Source organism: Kogia breviceps, chromosome 9, assembly GCF_026419965.1.
Source record: "Kogia breviceps isolate mKogBre1 chromosome 9, mKogBre1 haplotype 1, whole genome shotgun sequence".
Taxonomy (NCBI): Eukaryota; Metazoa; Chordata; class Mammalia; order Artiodactyla; family Physeteridae; genus Kogia; species Kogia breviceps.
In genome coordinates, this window is record NC_081318.1 from 47,556,757 (window position 1) to 47,579,051 (window position 22,295).

At 42.9% G+C, this 22,295-nt stretch overlaps 1 protein-coding gene and 1 long non-coding RNA gene across 9 annotated transcripts in view; one reads left to right on the plus strand and one right to left on the minus strand.

Moving 5' to 3' along the window:
- The window catches only part of LOC131762925 (uncharacterized), a 58,649-nt gene extending 51,414 nt beyond the window's left edge, over window positions 1-7,235 (minus strand). The window contains exon 1 of the long non-coding RNA XR_010842189.1: window positions 4,471-7,235. This is a non-coding gene — a long non-coding RNA (uncharacterized lncRNA). The remainder of the gene's footprint in view (window positions 1-4,470) is intronic.
- Window positions 1,937-22,295, plus strand: part of TRIL (TLR4 interactor with leucine rich repeats) — a 122,360-nt gene continuing 102,001 nt past the window's right edge. For 6 of the 8 annotated variants that reach the window (XM_067042413.1, XM_067042412.1, XM_059074768.2 and 3 more), the window contains exons 1-2: window positions 1,965-4,935; window positions 17,853-17,958. In XM_067042413.1, coding sequence (XP_066898514.1) covers window positions 2,503-4,935 — 2,433 coding nt within the window. In that variant the 5' untranslated portion in view covers window positions 1,965-2,502 and the 3' untranslated portion in view covers window positions 17,853-17,958. Of the gene's footprint in view, window positions 6,043-17,852; window positions 17,959-22,295 lie in introns of all 8 variants that reach the window. The other 2 variants (XM_059074769.2, XM_067042416.1) reach the window with 2 other exon arrangements.

Below are 22,295 nucleotides of genomic sequence, written 5' to 3' on the forward strand. Positions count from 1 at the left end.
AGGGAATGTCCCTCGTGGCCTCTTTTACTCTGAAAGTTTTCTTGGCAGAGTCAGGAAAAGAGGAAGCTTATGCAAAGGAGGAGGGTCTGATTTCTGCTTTTTCCTCTTCCACATCACACCTCTCAGTTTCCGTCCTCCTTCCCACTCAGAAGGCCGTTTATGCGTCCCAAGGCTAGGGCCTCAAAAGCAGATGCTGCTACAGCTGCATCCCAGGTAGATCTAGTGGCTCAATTTGAAAGCCAGCAGCTTCTTAGTATTCTTTCCTCTGAACAATCGAATGACCTCAGTTGCCACCAAGGACTGAGGTCCTCCTCGCAGCTTCTGGGGCCCAGAACAGAAATTGTGCTACACGGTACAAGTTTGGGCCTCACCCTCTAGGGCAGCCAGACCTTCATAAGGAGGACTGGAGTCAAGAACTAAAGGATTTCAGAGGTTTCTCACAAGGAGAACTAAAACCCAAACTTACAAAACTGCCTGGGCAACTTGATCTTTCATCTTGTTCAGAAAGATATTTGGTTCCCCAAGTTCATCCTTTATTAGAAATCTCAAAACAAATCACAAGCAAACTTGCTCTGCTCACTGTGCCCTGAATGGACATTTCACCACCTACCTACCTTCCATTCTCCAGCCCCATCTCCCTGGACCCAAGGTCCCTGTTCATCCATAAGTGTTCACTGACTATGCTGCCAATAGTCTCATTTTTCTTTAAATTCACTTGCCTATATGAATCGCTAAAGGAGGCAATTAATCACCATTTAACATTGGAATTATTCAAAATCATTTGCATCTCAGCAGCTTTCTCATACTACAGCCTTACACTGTTATTTGACCTTTCCTGTCTTGCTCTCCCCACTAGATTGTCAGCCTCTTGAGGTGAGAATATGTCTCTCTCCTTTAATTTTCCACACAATAGGTCCTTAAAATTACGTTTTCTGAATACCCTGCGATGAGGGTAGGGGATAGCTTTCAGGGACAAACAGTAATTAACAACTCTTCCTTGCCCATTCTCCTTCTCAACTGGGGCTGCCCTGAATGGAGCCATTAATAAATGCTCCACTCCCTACTGATAAAAAGTGTTAAGACTCCCCCAACTAAACCAGGTCTGAAAGAGTGTGAGCCAAATTTTTGAAGATCACCGCAAGCCCAGGCATAAAGGGGGAGGGCCCAGCAGGTAGCAGTTACCAGAGGGTCTGTGAAGGTTATTATATATATATGCACACGTGCAGAGCCTGCCTCAAGGGCTCTAAGACTGGAGGAGGTTTAATGGGACTAAATCACCTAAATCTGACAGACTTTCACGGTGGCAGAACCAGTTCTGAGCTTTCTCCATGCTCTTGCCTACAGCAGGGCCAAGCAACTACTGTTTAGATCCCTAAGAAGGGGCGGTGCCTCTCCTCGGCTAATGGCCACCAGTACAAGGATGTCAAAAACCCAAGCACGCAACAGCCAGAATGGCTTGATTTAGCCTCTTCTGACAGTAGCCCACCGACAGCTCTTGGCAGCCAGCCTTGTGCTGCCCGAAACTTCCCGTAGAACGCTGGCAGGTTCCGTGCTGCCCCAACTTCTTGCTGGGGGCCACCTGGAAGAGCAAGTGTCTTAAAAACGAATAAAACGAGTCGCGCTCCCACTGCTTCGAAGCGACTGGTGTGTTCGTCTAAAATAAAAACGTTTCTGTCTGCAAATCCCGTTTGCTCCCCCGGTAATCCACCCCCGCCCCCAGCCCGGCGTGTCCGACTCGTACAGCTGTTTTTAATCCCTACTTTTCTCACTTGGCGTCCCGGGCTCCGGTTGACCAGACGCGGAGCCACTTAGTGTTTCCTCCTCCCCCTACTGGGGTCTGTCCTCCCTCCGCCATCTCCTTCCCCCCACCCGCCTGCATCCCCGGGGGGCAGAGTGTGGGAAGAACGAATTTCCGCCCGGTTTGCTCGCCACTCGCAGACTTGGGTCCCTTCCGGACGCAGCCTGCACACCCCAGGCTCCTCCCGGGGCTGTTCCACCCAGGCCGCGCTACCGGTCCCGGACTGGGAGCGAGGAGGCGCGGGCTGCGGGGGCCGAGCCGCCCCGGCGCAGCAGCCAAGCCGCGCCCGGAGGAGCTCTTGGAAGGGCTCCCGCCTGCAGCTGGGGAATCCGCTGGCGGGGAGAATCCGTGCCAGGGAATCCAGCTCTCCGGACTCAAGCTGCAAACAAAAAGCTCAGGTCTTGCTCCCTCCCTCCACGCCCCCCCCCGACCCCGACGCGCACCCGGAGAAAGTTCTGCAAAAATGCAACAAGTAGCACCCGGAGCTCGCGAAGCGCCCTGCGCCGCCTGACTTGGCCAGGCAAAGCCCGCCTGCAGAGACCCGGGCCAGCCACCGGACAAAGGGCGGAGGAGGGGCTGGACGGCGCTGCGAAGTCCGAAAGAGGCCATTTAGCGACTCTGGCCAGGCCAAGGGGAATGCAGAGGAGACACAGAGCCGGCGGGCCAAGAGGACGATCCGGCCGCAGAACGCAGGGCGGGCGGCGATGGAGGCTGCCCGCGCCTTGCGCTTCCTGCTCGTGGTGTGCGGCTGCCTTGCGCTCCCGCCGCGGGCCCAGCCGGTGTGTCCGGAGCGCTGCGACTGCCAGCACCCCCAGCACCTCCTGTGCACCAACAGGGGGCTCCGCGCCGTGCCCAAGACCAGCTCGCTGCCGAGCCCGCAGGACGTGCTCACCTACAGCCTCGGCGGCAACTTCATAACCAACATCACGGCCTTCGACTTCCACCGCCTGGGGCAGCTCAGACGGCTGGACCTGCAGTACAACCAGATCCGTTCTCTGCACCCCAAGACTTTCGAGAAGCTCTCGCGGCTGGAGGAGCTCTACCTGGGCAACAACCTCCTGCAGGCGCTCGCCCCGGGAACGCTGGCGCCTCTGCGCAAGCTGCGCATCCTCTACGCCAACGGGAACGAGATCAGCCGCCTCAGCCGCGGCTCTTTCGAGGGACTGGAGAGTCTGGTCAAGCTGCGGCTGGACGGGAACGCCCTGGGGGCGCTGCCGGACGCAGTCTTTGCCCCCTTGGGTAACTTGCTCTACCTACATCTGGAGTCCAACCGGATCCGTTTTCTGGGCAAGAACGCCTTCGCCCATCTGGGGAAGCTGCGCTTCCTCAACCTCTCTGCCAACGAGCTGCAGCCCTCCCTACGCCACGCGGCCACCTTCGCACCGCTGCGCTCCCTCTCCACCCTCATCCTCTCGGCCAACAGCCTGCAGCACCTCGGGCCGCGCGTCTTCCAGCACCTGCCACGCCTTGGCCTACTCTCGCTCAGGGGCAACCAGCTCACGCACCTCGCGCCCGAGGCTTTTTGGGGGTTGGAGGCCTTGCGCGAGCTGCGCCTGGAGGGCAATCGGCTGAGCCAGCTGCCCGTGGCGCTGCTGGAGCCTCTGCACAGCCTGGAGGCGCTGGACCTGAGCGGCAATGAGCTGTCTGCTCTGCACCCCACTATCTTTGGCCACCTGGGCCGTCTGCGCGAGCTCAGCTTGCGCGACAATGCGCTCAGTGCCCTCTCCGGGGACATCTTCGCCTCCAGCCCAGCCCTCTATCGGTTGGATCTAGACGGCAACGGCTGGACCTGCGACTGCCGACTGAGGGACCTGAAGCGCTGGATGGGTGACTGGCACTCGCAGGGCCGGCTCCTCACTGTCTTCGTGCAGTGTCGCCACCCTCCGGCCCTGCGGGGCAAGTACCTGGATTACCTGGATGACCAGCAACTGCAGAACGGGTCTTGCACAGATCCCTCACCCTCGGTTTCCCCGACTGTCGAGAGCAAGCGGCATGCCCTACCCACAGCCCCGGGGGAGGAGGTGGCGCCCCCTGCAGGTGCCCTCGCGGAGGAGCCGCCGCCGCAGCCACAGCCACAGCAACGGGGTCGATTTCTGCCAGGGTTAGCCTGGGATGGGGCCGCCAGGGAGCTTTTGAGTAATCGCAGCGCCCTAAGGATGAGCCGGCGGGGCCCGGGCCTCCAGCAGCCGAGCTCCAACGCCGCTGCTGCCGCGGTCCCGGCGCCACACCCCCTGGACCTCCTCGAGAAGCCTAAGCGGGGACGTACGACTCCGTCGGATCCTGCCCACACGGAGCCCACCCCGACGGCCACGCTGGGCTCTGCGCCAGCCGGCGACCCCTGGCAGCGCGCGGCGAAGCAGCACTTGGCTGCGCAGCAGCACGAGAGCACCGCCCAGTCCGACGGCGGGATCGGCCTGCCGCCGCTAGTATCCGACCCGTGTGACTTCAACAAGTTCATCCTGTGCAACCTGACCGTGGAAGCAGTGGGCGCCAACAGCGCCGCGGTGCGCTGGGCGGTGCGCGAGCATCGCAGTCCCCGGACGCTGGGCGGCGCGCGCTTCCGCCTACTCTTCGACCGCTTTGGCCAGCAGCCTAAATTCCACCGCTTCGTCTACCTGCCTGAGCGCAGCGACTCGGCCACGCTTCGCGAGCTGCGGGGAGACACCCCCTACCTGGTGTGCGTGGAGGGCGTGCTAGGCGGACGGGTCTGCCCGGTGGCTCCCCGGGACCACTGCGTGGGGCTGGTCACCCTGCCAGAGCCTGGGAGCCGGAGCAGCGTCGACTACCAACTACTGACCTTGGTCCTGCTGGCCGTCAACGCACTGCTGGTACTCCTGGCCTTGGCGGCCTGGGCGTCGCGCTGGCTGCGTAGGAAGCTGCGGGCCAGGCGGAAGGGCGGGGCCCCAGTCCACGTTCGCCATATGTACTCTACCCGACGGCCCCTGCGCTCCATGGGCACCGGCGTGTCGGCCGACTTTTCTGGCTTCCAGTCGCACCGGCCGCGCACCACCGTGTGCGCGCTCAGTGAGGCGGACCTCATCGAGTTCCCGTGCGACCGCTTCATGGACAGCGGGGGCGGCGGCGCGGGCGGCAGCCTGAGGCGGGAGGACCATCTCCTGCAGCGATTTGCCGACTAGGTAGATCCGGGCCTCCAGGGGTGTGGAGACCATCTTACTGGCCTTGAGGAGCCACCTCTCCGCGGGCCCTCGCAGCCCACCTCAGGGGAAGATCTCATTTTATCCGACCTTCTCTTTTCCCCGTTTTGTGCGCTTGCCAGAGAGGCCAAAGGGGACAGATGGCTAATTAATTCTGCACCACCTCCCAATCCCAGTGTTCACTCGTGAAGTAAATGGATGGTATTGGTGGGCAAGAGCAAGAGTAGGGGACAAATGGATGGTGGGGTCCAGAGGTGGGAGGCCTTCTTAACGTGCAGACATTGGTGCAGCTATGATAATGGATTTTTAATTTTTTTTGGCATTGTAATCAGTAGGCTGGCCCCCTTTGGGATAGAAAAGGGTGCTCCTTGCTCCCTACGTGACCAGAAAGAGATTTGGATTCATGCTTTTTTTGTTTGTTCAGTGTCAAACAGAGGAGTTTTGTTTCTATTTAAGGAAAAAAGAACTTATTACCATTACAAAGGAGGCTTGGCAACTGACTTCACTGGCCTGGTGTCTCTGCCAAGAAGGGTGATGTTGTAAACAGGTTGTAAAGTTTAACACACTCGCGGAGGAACTCTTTGTTGGTTGATAGAACATTCAGGAAAACTTAATGTTTAAATAATTAGAGACACTATTTTTTTTTCAATAATGTGAAGAGCTCTTAACATTTAACAAACTGACCAATAAACTCAAGGACTATTTTAGTTGAGCCGGGAAGTTCAACTATTTTCCTTTTAACATTAACACCACAAAAACTTTTGCTGACCTTGGGGTTAACTAAGATTACGTAGTTTCTCAGGAGAAGGCTGCATGCAAGACTTCTCTGTCAGGGTTGCTCCTGTGGCTTTTTATTTTTTTAAACCTATATGTGGAAAAGGAAATGTCAATGCCAGACTCGATAGAAGAATGTAACGTGTACATAACCGATGACCCCATAGGGAATGGCAGTGTTCTAGTTCACTTACCACATCTCTGACAACCTGTCCAGATTGGAATAAATGTGATGTGGTACTTCCCAAGTTTTCATCAGTGACTTGCAGTCGACTGTGCCCTACTTCTCTTGAGTTGCACAGTTAAGTGATCAAGGTAATTTCCTAATAGAAAGTGAGCAAAAGGTGACTTGCAATTGATAGTATAATGTTTGATCATGTTATTGTCTGTATATGAAAGAGTAGAGGGGGAAAATGTGAAAAAAAGTGTACATCGGTGGTTGTGTGTTTCTACTAAAACCAGAAGATTATGAGTACTTAAACCTCACTGTGAAATAATTATATATTTTGCAAATGAATCCCTCCATTACCCAGTGTTTTTTTCCATCTTATTAAATCTTATCTTTTAGTTAATAATTGCAGTATTTCTTTAAAATGTTTTTGTTTTAAACTTAGGGTTAGGCTCCTTTATTTGTTCAGTTGTTTTCAGCTATTTGGGATACTTTCATTCCCTGATATTTATGAAGTAGATGTTTATCACTAAATGTAGTGCTTTGGTTTACATGAATAATTTTGTGTGTGGTCTAAAAACGCAGTCACTTGGAAGATGTACGGGATGGTTGTATTCACCGTGGTTATAGATTCATTGTCAGTGGGGTGCCGGGGAGGCCACTGCAAAGGTGCTAAGGCTAACAGTGAATCTTCTGTTTAGGGCCTTAAGCCCCCGAGGGTCCTGAAGACTCAGGGAATCTATCATAGTCCAGGGATCCTTCAACCCCATTCCACTCCTTTTATGTTTGGCCTCCATTGAGCCAGGCCTGCGGTTGTCCCAACAGCTGAGTAGGGACCCAGGGATTTAAATGAGCTGATCTTTGTTTATGTTCAGATGAGTAAATGTCCAGACCACTTAAAGTACAGCTGTTTTTCTGGCAGTCTTATCTGTGGGGTCCAAACTTAATAAACCACAGGAAATAGACTGTTATTCTTAGTTTGCTGCCAGGGCTTGCTTCAGATTCCAAGCGTATTGGTACTTGGGAGAAGTGTAGTTGTTTGCTCTTATTTGCAACCTTTTGTTTATCTTGCACCTTTTGTGCTCCTAGCTTTTTCATTCAGAGAGCAATTGCATTTCTTAGTTCTTGCTTTTACACAGTAGTGTAATAAAGTGAGTCCCATTGAAAGTCTGAAAAAGACCTCTGGTTCTTCCTACCACCTACCCTTTCAACTGCAAAAATCACTGATAATGCTTAATGCCTAAATCCATGTAAAAACACTTTCACTGGAAGTTTTTCAGTGGGAAGTGAATAAATGTTATACATTGTTATGTTCAGTTATGTCAATAAACCCACTTACTAATGGAGATGTTTTCTTGTTGGAGTTTCCAAATATTTTATACCCTTTCGTAATGGTACACTGCGTTTTTCTACAGCAGTTTTCATCAATGAAAATGAAACATAAACTGGAAGTCTTTCCTCTTTCACTGTCTTTTAATTTCCATTTCCACAGTAGAGTGTGGACTTAATTTTTAAGAAATACTGTGTGACTTTCTAGCCAAAGAAACAATGAGATGACTCTAAAGGCAGGTGGTCAGACGTGGTGTGAAAATGCTGTTAAAACACCAGTGACAGCAAAATGATGGGGTCTCAGCAGGATTCATTTGTTTAAAGGACACTGAATTAGAAGTCAAGCCCCTTGACTCTCGTGGTCAATGAGAAGGAATTACCTTGAACTGGAGGCCACCTTTGCCATTACGAAGTACATGAAAAATAAAATTCCTAAAGAAAAAAAGAATAAACTTTGTAAGAGGTAGGAGTGTTCAATTAAAGAGCCATTGACACAGTCTGGAATGTGTTGGGGTCATCAGCTCAGCCAGTAAGATTATTGCTTTCATGAGGGCAGATCATTTTGTGATGCTGCCAGGTAATAATTAGCATGTGATCAGACCACCTTCACTGATTTGCCAAACACTTGGTTTTCACCAGAAGTACAGTAACATGGGCAGCTACTGTATATTAAGAAAGTATTACAATAGACACTGGATTACGTGGTATTTGTACTTAACCACTCCCCCCTTTGCCTCTGAGAGTTGAGGATAAGTGATAATGAAGCATTCTCATGCCAGAAATGTATTCAAAATTCCAGACCATGACCCGGGATGAAGACAGATTCCTACCCAGCCTCATATCTTCATCATCTCAGATAATTATAACATCACTAAAGTTCAGAATGATTCTAAAGTGGTGAAAGAATTTTAAGTCGTCTGAGATTGCATTCTTTCCACTTACTTAATCTCTTTGTGCCTGCTTCTGCAGCAGTAAAATGGGAATCCTGGGTCCTGACTCCCTAGTGCAATTTTAAGGAATAAATGGGTAAAAAGCATTAGCACTGGTTACAGGGCAAGTGTTCAATAAATATTAGATATATTATTGGTAGCATGACAGTTGTATGATACATTTTAGACATTTCACAGAGAAGGCATTCTGCCCTAACCAATTAGAAGATTCATGTAATGAGATTACAGTGATTCTCCCCCTTGTTTTGTTTAATTGAGGCTCTTCTATAATTTAGTGTGGAAGGATAGCTCTTGAAATACTTTCTCATTACTTAAAAAAAAGGAATGAATATGCTACTACTTGAGCAAACTTTCCTATGTTTAGTAAACTGTTGGCATAAGTTAATTCATCCTTTAGATCGGAACTAAGGCTGCGTAAATGGTCTTGCTTACATAGGGCCCCTCTTCCCGTTAACTTAGTGATAACATTTCCAAGTGTCCTTTTACTCTTAGTTTACTCAGAAGGATACTTCGCACACACAAGTGCTTTTTTCCTAGGGATTTCAGGTCATTTCATCCTTCTCAATCATGTGGCAAACAGTGTTCATTTTGCACGGGAGACTGAAGTACTTGGAGATTATACTTATTTATATTGACTACTGAAATAATTAGGAAAAAATGTAGCTTCCTGAAACCTGGTGGCTTTATCTTGAGGCAGACTACCAAAATATCCCATTACATATGTCTGAGAGATTTTAAGCTCCAGGCAATGTGATTCCGTATGGACACAGAAACGTGGCTTTGTAATTTGGCTGTGAACTGGCATCGGACACTAGACAAATAAATTGTCATGTGCCAACATTGCGAGCAACAGCATCTCCTGGCTGTGTAACTTCATAACATTTCTTTCAAACTCACCAAAGTTTTATAAATGCTAGCTCTGTGCCATAGTTAATGCTGAGATGGGCAGCACTGTTGTATGTTTAGACCAGCTGTAGCCAAGTAGCAATTATTCACCTTTCCAAGTTACAGTTTTTGATGAAGTAATGCTTACCCTACAGCTGACTGTATACTTAACTCTTAGTATATGTACACTGTAGCATGTGCAGACATACTTTTAATGGTGACCACTCTCTTATTCCTTTCTTTCTCAATTGTGGTGTCTTTCTAAGGATTTTTATTTTAGGAAATTAAACTGAGTGCAAATAATAACAAACACCCATATTAGCACCACTCAATGGCAGTTAACATTTTGCAGTGTTTGTTTTCAGCCTTAATAAATGTCTTTATTGACAAAACCCCTGATTTCCTTCCCCACACTCTGTCTCCTAAAGTAACTACCTCTGTGAGTTGGATATGTGTCCTTCTAACAGTCAGTTCTCCTTATTCACAGAAGTTATGTTGTATAAGGTCACAGCAAACATCGAATTAGCAAATACTGAACCATTGCTCCCAGGAGAAATTCAGGGTTAGGTTCCTATGAGCCTCTGGTCACAACATTTTCATCAACATATCAATATATACCCTTATTTTATGTGTGTTTCTGTTTAAAGACACCTTATTTAATATATATCATTAATTTATTAACATTGAACTCATGCCCAACGGCACCATAACTTGTGCCTGAAGGAAGTGTATCTAACTTGTGTGTTTTCCCCCTAAGACACGTCACAGCCTTTCTGCACTTAGGGACACTAGCCAGCACTTTTGCACTGTGCTTGAGAGCCCTTTTAAACAGCAAAATCACCAACAAAAAGCAGGAAAATGCAAAAAATGTGGCACTAAGAAGATTCAAGTTAGTGTTTTTGTTTTCTTTGAATAAATACCCAGAAGTGGGTAGCTGGATCATATAGTAGCTTTATTTTTAGCAATCTTTTGTCTTTTAAATGGTAACCACATCATGTGGTTGTATTGTTGATGATGGTGGCTTTGGGTGTGTGTGTTGAGGCTGGAAGTGGGAAGGGTTTCTTTTAAAACAATTTTAGTTTGATATTTTCTAGTTATTCTCTCTGAAGTGTTTTGTTCCCTTGCTACATATGCAGAATCTCTATATTTCTTCTTTGGGACTGCTTATCATACATTTAAATTGTACCTATTTTTGTGTCTTTTCTTAACCTTTGCACACTTACTACTTCCCCAATTCTCAGGAAGGGCTCCACAAAGAAAAAAGGCTAAGTAAATCCCTGGGCTAAGTATATCTTTGACCCCACCTGCTCTGGAACCACTTTTCAGAAGGTGTTGACCTCTGCTTCCCATCTCTTTTGAAAGGCTTTCTGACACTCTTTGTGCCAAGGAAAAGGGTGACTTGCTCTGAGAAGAATATAGTTTGCTTCTTGGACGATCTCATTTATGTGCTCTTAGTGCCTTCATATACCTTGTTTGGTTGTGTGCTTTTTCTATTTCTATTGTGATTGCTGGACACACACACACCAATTTCTGTTTGGTTTTGCCTTGTGCTTAATTCTGCTTAGGCTGTTCTTTCTTATACCTTGTTGGTATCACTCATTATAACCATAGTACAATTATCAACATCAGAAAATTTAATGCTAATAAAATGCTATTGTCAAATCTACATTCCATATTCAAAATTTGTCAGTTGTCATAATAATGCCCTTCTTAGCTATTATCCCCTTGGATCAATGTAGAATCATGCATTGCATTTAGTTGTCATGTTATTCTTTCGTTTTTTTCTTTCTTTCCCTCTCTTTCCATTTTTCAATTTTGTTTTTCTTTTTTTAAAAGTAAGGTTTATTGAGGTATAATTTACGTAGAGTTCAATTTACCCTTTTTGAGTGTACAGTTCCATTAGTTTTCACAAATGCATACAGTCATGTAGCTACCACCCCAATCAAGATATAAAGCATTTCCATCAACACGAAAAGTTCCTTTTTAGTTAATCTCCTTCCCCCTGACTCCAGCTGTGGGCAATTACAGATTTGATTTCTATCCCTATAGTTTTGCCTGTTCTATAACTGCATATATATGCAATCATACAGTATGTTGCATTTTGTGTCTGCCTTTTCCTCTCTTCATAATGCTTTAAGATTCATCCATTTTATTGTGTGAATCAGAAGTTCATTCCTTTCCGCTGCTGAGTAGTATTCCATTGTGTGGATGTACCACACTTTGTTTATCTATTTGCCAATTAATGGATATTTGAGTTGTTTTCATTTGGTGATGTTGTGAATAAAGCAGCTAAAACGCTTGCATAGAAGTCTTTGTATGGAAATGTGTTTCATTTCTCTTTAGTAGATTCCTAGGAGTGGGATTGCTAGGATGTTTGGTAAGTGTGTGTTTATAAGAAACTGCCAAACTGTTTTCCAAAGTTGCCCTACCATTTTGCATTCCACCAGCAATATATGAAATTTCACATTGTTTTACACACTTGCCAGCACTTGGTTTTTCCCTGTTTCAATAAAGCCATTCTATTAGGTGTGTAGTATTATTTTATTTGGTTTAATTTGTATTTCCCTAATGATTGATGATATTGAGAATCTTTTCATGTAAGTATTTGCCACTTCTGTATCTTTGGTGAAGTGTTTGTTCAAATCTTTTGTTTTTTATTGGGTTCTTTGTATTCTTATGAGGTTATAAGAATATTTTATGTGTTTTGGATACAAGTTCCTTGTCAAATATGTTATGCAAATATTTTCTCCCAGTCTGTGGTTTACCTTTTCATTTTCCTAGTGGTGTTTTTCTTTACATTTAGGACTATAATCCATTTCAGATTGACTTCTTATATGGTGTGAGGTATGAATCCAGCAAAGTTAACTTTTTTTTTTTTTTTTTTTGCAAAGGTATATCTACTGGTCCAGCAACTTTTGTTGAAGAAACAATACTTTCTCTATTGAAAAATCTCTGCAACTTTGTTGAAAACAATCTGTTGACCCTATGTGTGGGTCTGTTTCTTGAAACTCTATTCTGATCCATTGATCTGTATGTCTGTCTTTGTGCCAATACCAGATTTTCTCGAAATCAAGTTGTGTGAATCATCCAAATTTTCTCCTTTATCAAAGTTGATTTTGGCTGTTTAGCATTTTTAATTTTCCATAATTTTAGAATCAGCTTGTTATTGCAACCAAAAAAAGTTAAAAAGCCTGGTGGGATTTTGATTTGGATTGCCTTATATTTATAGATCAGCTGGTGATAATTGACATCTTAATACTGACTCTTGGTCTGTGAATACAGTATATCTCTCAATTCATTTCGTTCTTTTAAATTTGTCTAACAAATGTTTTATAATTTCAGCCTGCAAACCTTGCACCTATATTGTCAGCTCTATCTCTAAGTATTTCACATTTTTGATACTTTTGTAAATGGTACTTTTTAAAAACCTCAATTGCCAGGTTTCCATTTCTAGCATATAGAAATAAAAGTGGTTTTTAAACATTGACCACGTATCTTGTGAACTTTCTAAACTTACTTAGTTCTAATAGCTTTTTAGTAGGTTCTTTTGGATATTTTATGTAGTCATCATATTATCTGTAATAAAGGATAGCTTTACTTTTGCCTTTTATAACTTTCTCTTGCCTTGTTGTGCTGTTTAGAAACAGCAACCCAATGTTGAATAGAGATGGTGAGATAAGGTTTTCTTGACTCATTGCTAATCTTAGGGAGAAAACAGTCAATCATTGAAATTAAGTATGATGTCAGCTCAAGATTTTATATATTAACAGATTCCCTTTATCAGAATGAGGAAGTTAGTTTGCTGAGAGTTTTTATCATGAAAGTATGTTGAGTTTTGTCAGTTGCTTTTTCTCCACTATTGAAATGACCATATTATTTTCCTTTTTAGTTTGTGGATATGGTGAATTAACATTGATTGATATTTGAGTGTTGAACCAATCACAGATTTCTAGGATGAATCCCACTTAGTCATGATATGTTATCATTTTTATGTATTGCTAGTTTCAACTTCTCCATATTTTGTGAAGAAGAATTTTTTCATTTATGTTCAAAATGAATATTTGTCTCTAGTTTTCTTTTCTTGTAATGTCGATGTCTGGTTTTGGTGCCATAAAGTGAGCACTGTTTCTTCCATTTCTATTTTCTGGAAGAGCTTGTGTAGAATATGCATTATTTCTTCTTTAAATGTTGGTGGTTCACTTCTTTGCCTGAAGTTTTCTTTGTGGGAAGGTTTTTAACTACGAATTAAATTTCTTAAATAGATACAGGACTCTTCAGATTATCTAATATTATTGAATAAGCTTTGGTAATTTATGTCTTTCAAGGAATTTGCCCATCTCATCAAAATTATCAAATTTATTGGCATAAAGCTGTTTAGACTATTCTCTTATTATACATTTAATATCAGTAGAATCTATAGTGACGTCCCCTATTTCATTTTGGATATTGGAAATTTGTGTCTTCTCTCTTCGGTTTGGCTAAAGATTTGTCAATTTTATTGATCTTTACAGAGTCAGCTTTTGATGTCATTGACTTTACTGATGTCATTGACTATTGTTTTTCAATTTTATTGATTTATGCTCTTATCTTCATCATCATTCTCAACTTTCTCCTTGCTTTGGATCTCTTCTTTTTCTAGTTTCTTAATGTAAAAACTTTAGATCATTGTGACCTTTTTTTGTTCTACTAATATAGTCATTTAGTACTATAAAGGCTATCAATTTCCCCACAAATTTTGTTATGTTGTATTTCAATTTTGATTCAACTGAAAATATTTTCTGATTTTTGTTATGGTTTCTCCTGAGAAGTGTGTTGTTTAATTTCCAAATCTTTGGAGATTTTTCATATATCATTCTGTTGTTGATTTCTAGTTTGATTCCTTCGTGGTCAGAGATTTCAATTCTTTTACACTTGTCAAAGTTTGTTTTATGGCCCAGAATATTTTCTATATTGATAAACGTTCCATGTGCACATGAAAAGAAAATATATTCTGCTATTTTATGTAAAGTATCTAATAAATGTAAAGTAAATATGGCTGGATGATAGTATTGTTCAGCTGTTCTTTTTCGGTGCTGATTCTTTTGTCTATCTGCTGTATTACTGAGAAAGAAATGTTGAAGTCTCCAGTATAATGTGGATTTGTCTGTTTCTCCTTTCAGTTACCTCAATTGTTTTTGTGTATTTTGAAGGTCTGTTTTGGATTGTTTTATCTTATTATCTAACAGACCCTTTGCATTATGTAATATCTCTCTTTATCCTTCCTAAAAATATAGCCAGTTCAGTTTTCTTTGGGGGAAATTATATATATGTTTATATAAAATAATATATGTACTTATATATAACATTATATATGTTATAATACATACATATATTCTCATTAAAAAAAATCATTTCTGGTGCTCTATAATTATGAGATTAAGTCCCAGTTTCCTTCTACCTGAAGAACTTCCTTTAACGTTTCTTGTAGTTCTGTTGGCAATGAATTATCTTGTCTTTTGTTTTCAGAAAATGTCTTTATTTTCTGAGATATTTCTTTGGGGGCGTAGAGGTTTCTTCATTGACTTTTTTTTCTTTCAGTACTTTAGAAATGTTTCTCTATTGTCTTCTAGCTTGCTTAGCTTTTGGCAAGGGGTCTGCTCTAATTACATTGGTTTCTCTATATAATGTCTGTCTTTGTTCTAGCTGCATTCAAGATTTTTCTCTTTAAGTTGTCTTTCAGCAGTTTGCTTGTAATGTGTCCATGTGTTTTAAACATTGTTCACACTGCTTAGGGCTCTGAGCTTCTTGCATCTGTGGTTGTCTTTCAGTAGTTTTAGGAAATTCTTAGCCGTTTGAAATAGTTTTTCACATATTTCTTCTGCTCTGGTTTCCTTCTCTCTTTTACCTGGAAATCTAATTACGTGTATGTTAGACCACTTGTTATTGTCCTATGTACCTCTTGGATATTCTGTACTCCTTTTTCTTTTACACGTTTAAAATCTTTGTAATTCAGTTTAGATAATCTCTATTGGCCTATCCTTAAGTTTACTAATCTTTTTCCAACTGGTTCTAGTCTGCTAATTAGCCCTTCAAGGATTTACTCATCCCTGATACCTTTTTTTTTCTAGCATTTTTTTTGTTTCTTTTTTTTAAATAAGTGCTTTTAAAAATTAATGTATGTATGTATGTATGTATTTTTGTCTGCATTGGGTCTTCATTGCTGCACACGGGCTTTCTCTAGTTGCGGCAAGTGGGGCTACTCTTCACTGTGGTGTGCAGACTTCTCATTGCAGTGGCTTCTCTTGTTGCGGAGCATGGGCTCTAGGGCATACTGGCTTCAGTAGTTGTGGCACGTAGGCTTAGTTGCTCCAGGGCATGTGGGATCTTCCCTGACCAGGGCTCGAACCCGTGTCTCCTGCATTGGCAGGCAGATTCTTAACCACTGCGCCACCAGGGAAGCCCTGGTTTCTTTTTTAAAATGTTCCTCTCTGTTGAAATTCCATATCTGTTCATGCATGTTGTGTAACTTTCCACTAGATCTTTTAATGTGTTAATTCTTAGTTGTAGTAAAGTCTCTGTCTAATAGTTTCAACATCTAGACATCTGAGTCTAGTTTTATTGATTGCTTTATATTTAAACAATAGACTGTTTTATCATGCTTTTTTCTTCTGAGCTTTATAAGTCTTATAAATGAATGCTAGACATCGTGTCAGAAGAATATGCAAGACCGAGACAAATAGTATTTATGCCCAGAAGTGGATACAACTCTTCTTCTGTTAGGCTATACCAGTGAGGAATTGAATCAAGTTAAGTCAGTACTTGAGCTGAGTTTGGATTTTCCTATTGCTATTGCTATTAGTGTAACCACAGACTTCAAATTTATTCAGTCATATGCAGATTTATCAAACAGCATGTTTAACCTTGATTTTTAAAATTGTTTATTTTCAGAAGCATTTATTATATGTAGTAAATAAGAAATTTCCTTGATTTGACAGAGTGTTTTTGGAGATTTTATACACCTGGATGTTCTTAAGTTAAGTTTGTGTAATAATTTATGTTAATATAATGCAAATTAGCACCCAGGAATATGTTTGATTTTTACTTAACTCTTAACCCCCCAACATTATATAAAACATGGAGACTCCTTTCCAAATAAGATTAATGTGAGATTTCTTTTGTAATGAACAGCTCTTATGAATTGGATTACATGCAGGTAGCATCTGAAAGAGTTCAAGTGAAGGAGAGTGAAGAGTTGTGTACTTTTTAAAGCCCTGTGTTTGGGGTTTTCAGTGTCAACTTGAGAACATCATCAATCATGGTATCATGAATTCTCAATTAGACATTTTACTATATACTTCATTTGCTTAGGAAGAAACCCTGTCTTGTAAAAGCCAATGCCTTTCTATTGTTCACATTGAACTCTAAACAAATACTTAACCTGAAACCAAACTGGTGTTGGAGGAACACAAAGAATTATATACAGTAGGATTCTTGTTTAGTGGAATAATCCACAGATGCCCCACTCCTGGCAAGGATAGTGCAAACCTGATACTGTGTAATAATCACCAGATCTCAAAATTTTAGATAGACAAAAAATAGCTCATTGTCACAGAGAAAAAAAATACTTCGTTTTAATATTGCCTATTATTAACTGGCAACGTGGGCTATCTTACAGAAGGGAGCTGCTTTATTTGAGATTTTTATCTTTGTTTTCTTTTAACATTGCCAAAGCTTTATTTATTTTATAAATTTTCACAATATTTTTCTTCCAAACTGCTACACAGTAACAGCAACTAGGCAAGTTCCAAAAGGCACTTAGTCTTCCGTCTTCAGTTATTTTCACTGAGCTCTTTTCTAAGAGCTAACTCCAGTATCCAGCAGCTGTCTGGTTTAAGATGCAACGCACTCTCCTTTTTCTGCCTTCCAGACTCTCCTGTCTAAATCTTTTTGTGTGTGTGTGACATCTTTATTGGAGTACAATCGCTTTACAATGGTGTGTTAGTTTCTGCTTTATAACAAAGTGAATCAGCTATACATATACATATATCCCCTCCCTCTTGCATCTCCCTCCCACCCCTCTAGGTGGTCACAAAGCACCAAGCTGATCTCCCTGTGCTATATGGTTTTATATCTGTATTATTTCCTGTATGTAAAGATTTAAAGTGAGTGTTGCATAAAGTGAGTATGTAAGACTCAAGTATTGACTATGTGGGGACAGAGGGAATTTAGTTTTGTTTCAGGCACTATTTTAAGAGCTTTCCCTACACTGATTCATTCAGTCCTCACAGTAACTCTCTGAGCTAGGTACCATTACTATCCTCTCATTAGAGATGAAGAGATGGAGGCACAGAGAAGTTATATATTCAGACCAAGATCCCTGAGTGGGGAGGTGTTTGAGTCTTGATTGGAAGCCAGGCTGGCTCGAGTCCTAGCTGTCAATCCTGACACTCTGGGGCCTTGCATACACACAGGACAACTGATAAAACATCAGGGATTGTTCTTAAGGTTCCCTGCAAACATTTCTTTTTTTCTCTAATACAACACTTTAAAATTCATCTGTAAGTAGTTTGGCCTTTATTTATGCCTATTTTTCTTAATCTGTACTATACATCAAGGACAATACCCAGAGTTACATTATTCATCTGTAAATATTTAATGAGAGACATGTAGTCCATCTCTCAGCCACAAACACTTCCTTCTGTCTTGACATGGATGGGTCACTGTCTTATGCTGGGGGGTTAGTTCTTTCTACTGGTTTGTGAGCTCCCTTAGGACAAAAATCCCATCTTGCATTTCTCTTTGTGTCTCCACAGAGCCTGGCGAGCTTAAAGTAGAGTTCCTGGCTACCTGCTTATTAATGAGTGCTGCAGGGCAGCTATTCAACCTTTCCCACTGAGACACACATGCCAGACTGTTCACGTAAGTCATATACACTCGTGTATCAGGGCAAGTCATTTAATAGCTGTAATTCCATCCAAATGTCCAGTTATATAGCCATGGTTGAAAATTGATGGGTGCTGTAAGTTGGTATATTTGACTCGAGGTACCATATGATTCTACTTTTTCTACCTTTAATATAGGAACATAGTTCTCAAGAAGTGAACATTTGGGAAATTTAACATACATTTCTTCCCTTTGTGTACTATATACAGACTTCATGTTGCTTAGAATAAATCTGGAATTGTGTCTTATTTATGTTGGTATTCCTATCATCTAACATGGTGCATTTCACATAGTAGTTTCTCAATAAAAGCTGGTGGGTTTTTTTTTTTTTTTAAAATTTAAGCATTAGTCCTATTAGAAGAGAGTTAGGCTAGGAGGAATTTTCCATTGAAGATCTTTTGGGTATACTGAAGCCTGAGTTTTTGCTTTCTAGGATGTGGAACAGAATATTTTTGTCAATACACTGATGTTATTTTCCACCTAGTCCCTGTTTTTTAGTAACTTCTTCCCCCACAAAATCATGACTAAGACTTTTTAAAAACTCCAAAGCAAAACAGTCATGTATGAATTTCTTTGTGCACCAGAAAGACACAATAAGACAAGTGTTTTTGTGAGATAAGGGACATTTCAGCGATATGGTGAAGCATGAATTGATGTATAGGCAACCGGTCTCACCAGGTAAATGATTATCTGCAGTTGCCAGAGGGAGCAGCTTCCGAGGCTGATGCAGCTGCTGACCTTGCCTTATTTATCATCATTACCCCAGGGGACAGAAACCAGTATCTGTATTCTTGTGAATACACATCCATAAAAGGAGACACAAGCTAGTGGAAAAGAATTTGTGTGTATAGGTGGTGTGTGTGTGTGTGTGTGTGTGTGTGTGTGTGTTGATAAGAGAGAGGGGGTGGGGAGCTAGAGATGGTTTCTTACATTTTCTTTCCTCTTTTAACTTTTTTCTATTTTTACTGAAAAGAGAGGATGACATCAGTCTCTCATCTGCAAGCTCAGATTTATAATAGCTACTCCAGTTTGCAAGAGTTCTAGGGGCATAGTTTTCCCTTATAAGGGAGCTGAATAAGGCTGCAAAACATGGATAATCTGTGTTATCATCTCTCAGGGTATGATTGCCATCTGGTGAGGGGAGGCCAGGGGTGAGGGATGTGACCTTGGATGATGCTGGTGCTGTCTCCCCCCAACCCCCTACACCAGCATGGTATTAACTGCTTCCTGGCCTGGAGTTTAGAGGCAAACTTTGGGACCTGAGTTCACAGACATCACCAAGCCTGTTCCATGAAGCTGTTGTGGAGCAGGGGGTATGGGTAGCAGGGCGCTAGGTGCTCAGGTCACAGTGGTCCTGGAACAAGGTTAAGGAGATAAAAGAGGCTCTATTTCCGGAACAAAGTGGTTGCCATGTGTTTTGGTTTGCTAGGGCTGCTGTAACCAAGTACCATGGACTGGCTGGCTTAAACAACAAAGGTGTCTTTTCTCATAGTTCTGGAGACTATAAGTCCAAGATCAGGGTGTCAGCAGGGTTGATTCCTTCTGAGGGCTGTGGAGAAAATCAGCTCCACACCTATCTCCTAGCTGCTCATGGTTTTAGGGCAATCTTAGCTAAGGGTTTTCCTTAGCTTGTAGATGCATCAGCCTGGTCTCTGCCTTAATCTTCGTGTGACATTCCTGCCTGTGTCTAAATTTCCCCCTTTTATGAAGACACCAGTCATATTGAAGTAAAAGCCTACCCTACTTCCATATGACCTCATCTTAACAGTAATTACAACTGCGATGACCCAATTTCCAAATGACGTCTCATTCTAAGGTACTGGGGGTTAGGAGTTCAACATCTGAATTTTGGGGTCAAGGGGGAGATACAGCTCAGCCCCTAACAGAATTCAATGTGTTGATGGTTGATTTAGTTGGGAGTATTTTCTTGATTATTACTTAAAGGATATAGGGAAGGGGCATGGAAACAGGGGATTAAATGGTGGAGCAGTTGCTTTTTTTCTTCTGACAAAGAATCAGGACCTGGGAGACTGAAGCCTGTGGGGAGAAGTAGTAGGATTCCCTAATTGTGCATCAGGATAGTCATGTTTTTGAGGACACAGGCGGTATCTGAGTTGAAATATGATCTGTGGGTCAGAGCACCCAAGTCCCCATAGCTTTTGCAAACTCCCAGTGGTGTGTATTTCAGCCACCCAGACAAAATTACCCAAAGTCTTTGCCTGATGCCTTCATAAATTTGGTGGGGCTCACCTGAGGGGCCTTTCTTCTTTCCTGGGCTCTCAAATATAGTGGGAACTATTTGAGAAGGAGCAGGTCCATTGGAACAGTCCTATCCTTTCATCCACTTATTTTCCTGGTAGTACAGTGTTTTCAAGATAAGTGATCTATTTCCTTAACAAATACCAAGGTAGAATGATGTTTCACTAAGACTAGGCGCCGGATGCTTTGTGAGATATCTTGTATGCATTATATCAGTCCTCAGAGAAGCCAATAATATGATTTCCCATTTTCCAGATGAATCAATCAAGCCTTAGAGTTCAGCGACTTGCCCAGGGGCTTATAGGCATCAAGTAGCAGTTGATTTCTGTCTGTATTCATTGCACTCCGCCGCCTCCCTGCTGCCCTAAGTTTTTGAAGGTAAATCTTTGAAAGACGTGGATTTTTAAAAAACAAATCTTAAATATCACATTGAGATAAGAATTCTTTTTTTTTTCCTTTGAGCATCCTGTGTAAAATGAGAAGACTGATTTATGTAGATGATCACGATGTATCCATGTAGCCCTAAAATGCATCTAAAGTTATGGTTTTTATTTTCCTGTTTTGGATATAAAAAGGAGAGGATGTAGGCTGTCGATCTGCTTTTTTTTGTAAGATGGAATTTCAACATCTCCTTGTGGAATTTCCTGGTTCTCAACCAAGTATGTAGATCCCGCCTCTCAGAAGCTCATGTATTTTGGACTGCAGTGGGGTAATAATCTGGTTATCTGGGGGGTCTGGTCTTTGGAGCCTCCTATTTTTCTTTTCTTCTGTCCTACTGTTCCCGCAGATGTTTGGAGCTGACCACATGCAGCCTCCTTGGCACCCAGCAGTAACCAGTCTCCCTGGCCAGGGAAACATGCCGGCCTTTCTATGGTGAGATCAGCTCCCACTCTGGGCACATCTCCTGTGGGCCAACCAACAGGCTTTGACTGATTTAGTTCAGGAAGACTCGCTTGTTTGTGGATATGGTAATGACGCCAGTAAAATTCAATTACTGGATCCCAGAGGACTGTAGCAAGCAATAATAAATTAGGAAACATGAGCTTTGGAGTATCTGAACTGAAATTATAATGGGGCTATTGAAAAACAAACAAACAAAAATCCTAAGCATTCATTTAATAATAGATGCTGCTGCTTCCCCCACCAAAAATTAGTTCATCAACTAACCCTTTGTTCTTGTCACAAGGAATATGCCTGAGACACAGCCAAGAACATTTTGTCTTAATTACTTGGTATTGTTGTCGCCCCCAGAGCACACCTGGCTTGGGGGGTAATTGGTACACTGGGAGGAAGCAGCCGCCTGGAGGGGCCTCCCAAGGCCACGGCACTAATCCATGCTGGGCTCACAGATGCTCGCTGCCCATGGCCTTGGGTTTCAGGTTGCCATCCTGGGCTGAGGTTTGAATGAAGGTTGTAACCTCAGAAGGTCGGGCTGGCACTTAACCACTGACATCCATCAAGAATGTCAAGGCTCGCATTGTCTCATTAATTTGAACCAGCTTTCCTGCCCTCAGATCCTTTTTCATTCCTATCCTTTCCACTCTTGTCTTTCTTCCTTTGTGAGCAGTTTATAGCCTGTCCTGTTTGTGCCTTCCGCCTGTCAGTTGTGGCCTGGAAGGCCACTCCTGGGGAAAAGGCACCTTTTCCCTCCTCCGTGCCATAAGTGGAACTTGCAGAATTGACTGATGTTTCTGCTCCAATATGAATTTCAAGCGCGTGAAGTGAGAAAAAGCATTGCAGACAGTCTGGATATTTCTGTTTTGCAGATACTCTTCAAGTTAAAATGGTTTGTCATTGCTATCTTCCTTCACTTTATTTCCTTTCTCGTCCGGATCCCGACATCCTAGTGTGCAACACAGAACTGATGAACAGAGGAGGAATGAAAAAGAGGGCAAAGGTGCTAGAAAAAATTTCTGACTTAGCAGCACAACATTTTCACCTGCAGTAAATGTCTTTTGAGGCATCTACTGAGACCAAGCCCCTCTCTTGGAGAGTTGGTCCTGACCTCCCATACCACATGAAGGACTGTGAGTGTGGATCATGCTTAATTTACG